The 4,733-nt window shown below is 42.9% G+C and overlaps 1 protein-coding gene across 1 annotated transcript in view; it reads left to right on the forward strand.

Moving 5' to 3' along the window:
* The first annotated feature begins 207 nt into the window (after positions 1-207).
* Positions 208-4,733, forward strand: part of SYCP2L (synaptonemal complex protein 2 like) — a 75,165-nt gene continuing 70,639 nt past the window's right edge. The window contains exons 1-4 of the mRNA XM_019522537.1: positions 208-269; positions 1,132-1,269; positions 1,373-1,492; positions 4,303-4,407. Of these exons, the coding sequence (XP_019378082.1) occupies positions 246-269; positions 1,132-1,269; positions 1,373-1,492; positions 4,303-4,407 (387 nt within the window). The 5' untranslated portion in view covers positions 208-245. The remainder of the gene's footprint in view (positions 270-1,131; positions 1,270-1,372; positions 1,493-4,302; positions 4,408-4,733) is intronic.

The raw sequence follows: 4,733 nt of genomic DNA on the forward strand, positions 1-4,733 counted from the left end.
CATTGAAGGCACAGCCAAAAAACAGACATGTGAGTTTCTGCAATTAAACTTCTTTTCTTTGGGGACTGGCAAAAGAGCCAAGGGTTCTCTCTCCTTTCTAAGTAACCTCATAATCAAAAGAGACTTTGGTCTCCAAATGAACTTTTCTTTTTGTGTAGAAATGAGTGCCGCCTTTATTTTTATCTTTATTTTTATGTTTAAAGGAGAGAGAAAGTCCAGAGGGAAGCAGTGACTTAAATGGAAACATGGCAGCCAGAACAGAATACTATGTAAATAACTTTTTAATCTGCAAGCTATTACTTTCTTGTATGTTAATAATGGATGTTGTTAATCTTGTATATATCTATTTAAGTAATACTCATATCTTTTGTGTATGTGCACATGAAATGAATAAGCAATACGATACTCCATTTCTGCCAGCATTGCAGGTAATGATGTAACTGAATATGTAGTAAGAGCAATGAGAGGAGACTGTTTGATCTGAACTGCCATTCAGTCTGTTAATGACATAAGTTCAGGGGTCCTGTGTAGGCATAATATAAGGATTTGGGCTATGTTCTCTTATTTAAAACAAATGAATGTTTAGTATATTTGTATAGACAATATACTAAAAACAATGTTCATGACAGGGGAATCTCAACAGTAATTGGCAGGACAGATCTGAGCCTACAAGAGGCCGAGACGTGATGTAAGGTGTAAATTGAGTTAATAGATTTTAACTGCATCTTTTGTTGGCAAATGCTCAGATAGGTTAAAGGGAGTTGTGGGGTAAAAAAATATCTATGAAATGGCTTGAGCTGGAGGAATTGAGTTGGTCACCCTTTGGACATCCAGCCACTTTTAAGGTGTCTTGTGCAGTGTACCCTAAAATCGAGGCTCTTGTAATTGCTTGTTATTTCTGAAAGAATTAGTCCCAATTGTTTTCAAACTTTTTAAAACTAATTCTCAAGTAGCAAGTACCAAAAGAAGCCGTGGGATAAAACAGAATCCCTTCATTCTCGCTGGGGGCTTCGCTTAAAACAAGCACTGCCAAAAAAACCCCCAATTTTTGTGGTGCCGGTGAGAGAGTTTAGGCACACTGTCTTTGGGGAACAGTAATTGTGCTTCATGTTTTGTGTTTGTTTTTTTCAGCTTGAATCGCTCATAACTGATGTTTTTAAGGGAAAAGGATTTCAGAAAATAAGTGAGCTCTTTCAAGAAAAAGAAATTTGTCCTCCTCAAAAATTTAGTAAACAGCTGTTTAATCAACTTGACAAAGTGTTAAAAAAGGCAAGTAATGTAATACATGCTGAAATCAGCTTGAGGCATGGGTTAAATAATTACCATTCTAAACAAGTTTATTATTGACATTCTGATGAAAAATGTTTTATAGGAGTTGGACAAGAATGAATTTCAAAATGTATCAGTGCTGTTGAAATGCATTCAGCTCTACTTTAAGAGTGATCCACAAGAAGGTGCAAGCTTACTTATTCAGCAGGGATTGATACCAAAGATAAGTATACAGTTTGCTCAGATGGAAGAGTGTCTTTCAGAATTTTTTTTATAGAAAAAAAGCCACTAAAGTATGATTTGCTATTGAAATAAAACTGCAGGGCTATTTTTTTTCTTTTTTAGCATATTGACTGAACTAAAATAACAGACTTGTTGGTGAATTGGTCTACATGAAATGTAATAGTCAACCACAAATCTTTCATTGCTTAGACACCTGTAGAAATACATGGTTGACATAATAACACTTAACAAACAACAGACTAGCTCTAAAAGATTTTAATAAACAAGAGCATTAGTTGGAATAGAATGTAAGTTCTGTCCATAAAATAAAGCTTTGAAATTGGGTTTAAATAGTACAACGAAAATAGCAAAATTTTTGTTAGAAAAATCTTCGTTTTTTCGGATTGGCCAATATGCTGTCTTTGAGGATGCTTCTTACACAGGAATATTGTAGAAATAAAATTAGGGTCCCGTCCTGTATCTGGCAACATTGATTTTAATGGCTCTGCTTGTTTAGTGAGAGTGCTTTCACAAAAATGCTCAGCTGCTATTTAGTGAGAATTATGTGGAAGAATTGGTAGCACTGAGACGGTTAATAGTGCTGTGCCATGGAAGTCTCTCCAGCCCCATGTTTTCTGATACCATTTTATAAGTTTGCTCTTGAGGAATATAAATACTGATCATTCATTTGCAAACAAAAGTAACAAAACGTAGCTGCAAGCAATATGTACAAAATACTCTGTTAGCTAGATCAAGGGAGATGCTCACAATCTTAGCAGAGATGGCTTCCACCAACCCGTTTCTTTTTGGTTTTACAACATATTACCTACTATGGAAAGCTTTTTCCAAGCAGTTTCTGCACACCCCTTGCAGAATCTACAGAATCTGTATAGCTTTAGCTGCAGGGCATAAGTAGAGGTCATTTGGGGTGGGCACAGGGAAGGAAAAGCAATTTCTGCCTCGGCAGAAGCAACTTTTAAGCATCAGTTCAAGCAACTTTCACCAGAGTGAGCGACTGGTATCCTAGGCTTGTCTGCCTGTTCTGCTGAGGAAGGTTTATTTTATTTAATTCCATTCATATGATCAAGTGATCTCTTGGGTCCTTTGGGCTAGGGACGGACAGTGAAAAAACCCAAGACCTGAACTGATTCAGTCTTTGCAGGTTTCTGTGAACGGCTTGGACTCAGCCAATAAGAAAGCGAACTGACCTTTGCTTTTGAAAAGCAAAGGCAGCCAAACCTCTGCAGTGGCCCATACATACTGGGTGCCAGGGAGTGTTAGAACTCTCCTCCCAGCTTGGCAGCCAGTGCAGAGATCCCAGAGATGCATGATCCCCAGCTGCATCACCTCTTTAGCCTCTAGTCAGCTGAGGAGGTGGTGTGGGGGGAATTACACCACCAGATCTCCAGCTGGGGTCTCCATAACCCTAGGGAAGTGGTGGAGGGAAGACCCCAGTGGGATGTTTTTCCCCCTCTCCCTGTGCCCAGAGCTGGTCCCTCTTGCCATGCCCCCTCCTCAGTCCCAGTCAGCTGAGGAGCAGGCCTGGGAGGATCTAGACCCCATCCAGGGTCTCCCCACTTCTTCCCTTCTCTCCCTATGGCCAGAGCCCACTCCACCACCCCCCAGCCACACCCCCTCCTCAGTTTGGGTTAGCTGAGGAGAGGGTATGGGGGTAAACCCTCCCCTCTACCTGGCACTGGACCCCCAGCTGGGGTCTCTGGTGTTGGGGAAGGGGGGAGGGAAACCCCAGCAGGGTGGTTTTCTTCCCCACACCCAGAGCCAGGAGCTGGGCTGATCACCTGGCCCTAGCTTTTCCTTGGTCAGCTGAGGAGCAGTGGTGGGAATACCAGCCCCCCAGCTCTGGACCCCTAGCTGTGCTGTGCTAGGTGAAGGGGTGCGGGAGACCTCAGTAAGCACTGTTTTTCCCCCTCATGCCCTCAGCCGGCCTGTAGGATGTGCTGGGGAAGGGGCTGGGTGATAGGCTGGATCCCAGCTGTGGGGAAAACTGCAGCAGGGGCTTTACTCCCCTGCCCAAGCCAGGAGCTAGCCAGATCACTCAGCTGTGCCCTCTGCTTGGCTGGCAGGCTGGCTGAGGAGGGAGTGGGGTGGAAAAACAGCCCCCACTGTGGGCTTCTCACCCCTTGTGCTGGGCACAGCCTGGCTAGGGGTCCAAAGCCAGGTGGTGGGGGGAAGAGGGAGGGAAGCCTGCAGTGGGGGCTTTCCTCTCCTGTCCCAGCTGGGAGCTGGGTTGATTTCCCCAGCTGAGAAGCAGATGAGGAAGAGAAATCAACCCTGCTCCCGACTGCTGGAGATGGAAAAGTCCCTGCTGGCAGTTGGGGGTAGGGCCAGCCCTGCTCCACTGGAGCAGAGAGCACAGCCCAGGACTGCAGAGCATGCTGGGGGACTCTGATTTAACTTAAACCAGGAAGGGGTCTGGGACAGAAGTTCCATAAACTGGTATGATCCAAACTGGTTAGTCTGATACGACATTCAACTAGGTTCATCTCAAATTTGCCTCGGCCATTTTGAAACTAGTTTATGGGCACTGTACTTATTCTGTTACAGGTTTAAACCAGTTTCTGATTGCTTAAATCAGTTTGTGTAACTTCTGTCCATAACTGGTGTTAACTTCCCCTGCCCTCTTTCAGTTTCCCTCTTATCAGGCTTGTGCTAACATGCATATACTTAACTGTGTGTGTTTTGTGAGACTGACCTAGCTACTGATGCCTAACGTGGGTTCAAAAAATCTTCAAGGTTTGGTTGCATGTAAACTTTCCACGATTCTTATTAACTTTAAAAAAATTTTTTTACATGGTATCTTGGTTTGAAAGAACAAGAGAATTCCTGATGCTCATAGAGCCAGCTCAAAATAATTCTTTGATGAAACTTGTTGAAGATTTCTTTGACTCTGCATTGGTAAGCACGCTTAAAACACTAACTTAATATCTCTTCTGTAATAACAAATACATTGATAACTTTCTATCGTAAGCACTGGGAAGATACCTGAGCCCAGTAAACTGAGCTACATTGGTTCAGTTATCTGCCTAGAGCACAGACTACATGCAGTGGTGGTATTTCAGAGACTAGTTGTGTTGCAGCAGCCTAATTGCCAGCAATTTGCATTGCTGAAATGTGACTTAAGGATGGATGGCATGAAATAAGAGTTTCAATAAGCTTTTGTGACCTGGATTCTCTGGTAACATTTGGGAGAGGTAGCATTATAGGTTTTTTTTTTTTTTTTT

Source organism: Gavialis gangeticus, unplaced genomic scaffold, assembly GCF_001723915.1.
Source record: "Gavialis gangeticus isolate Ggan-Ray unplaced genomic scaffold, GavGan_comp1, whole genome shotgun sequence".
Classification (NCBI taxonomy): domain Eukaryota; kingdom Metazoa; phylum Chordata; order Crocodylia; family Gavialidae; genus Gavialis; species Gavialis gangeticus.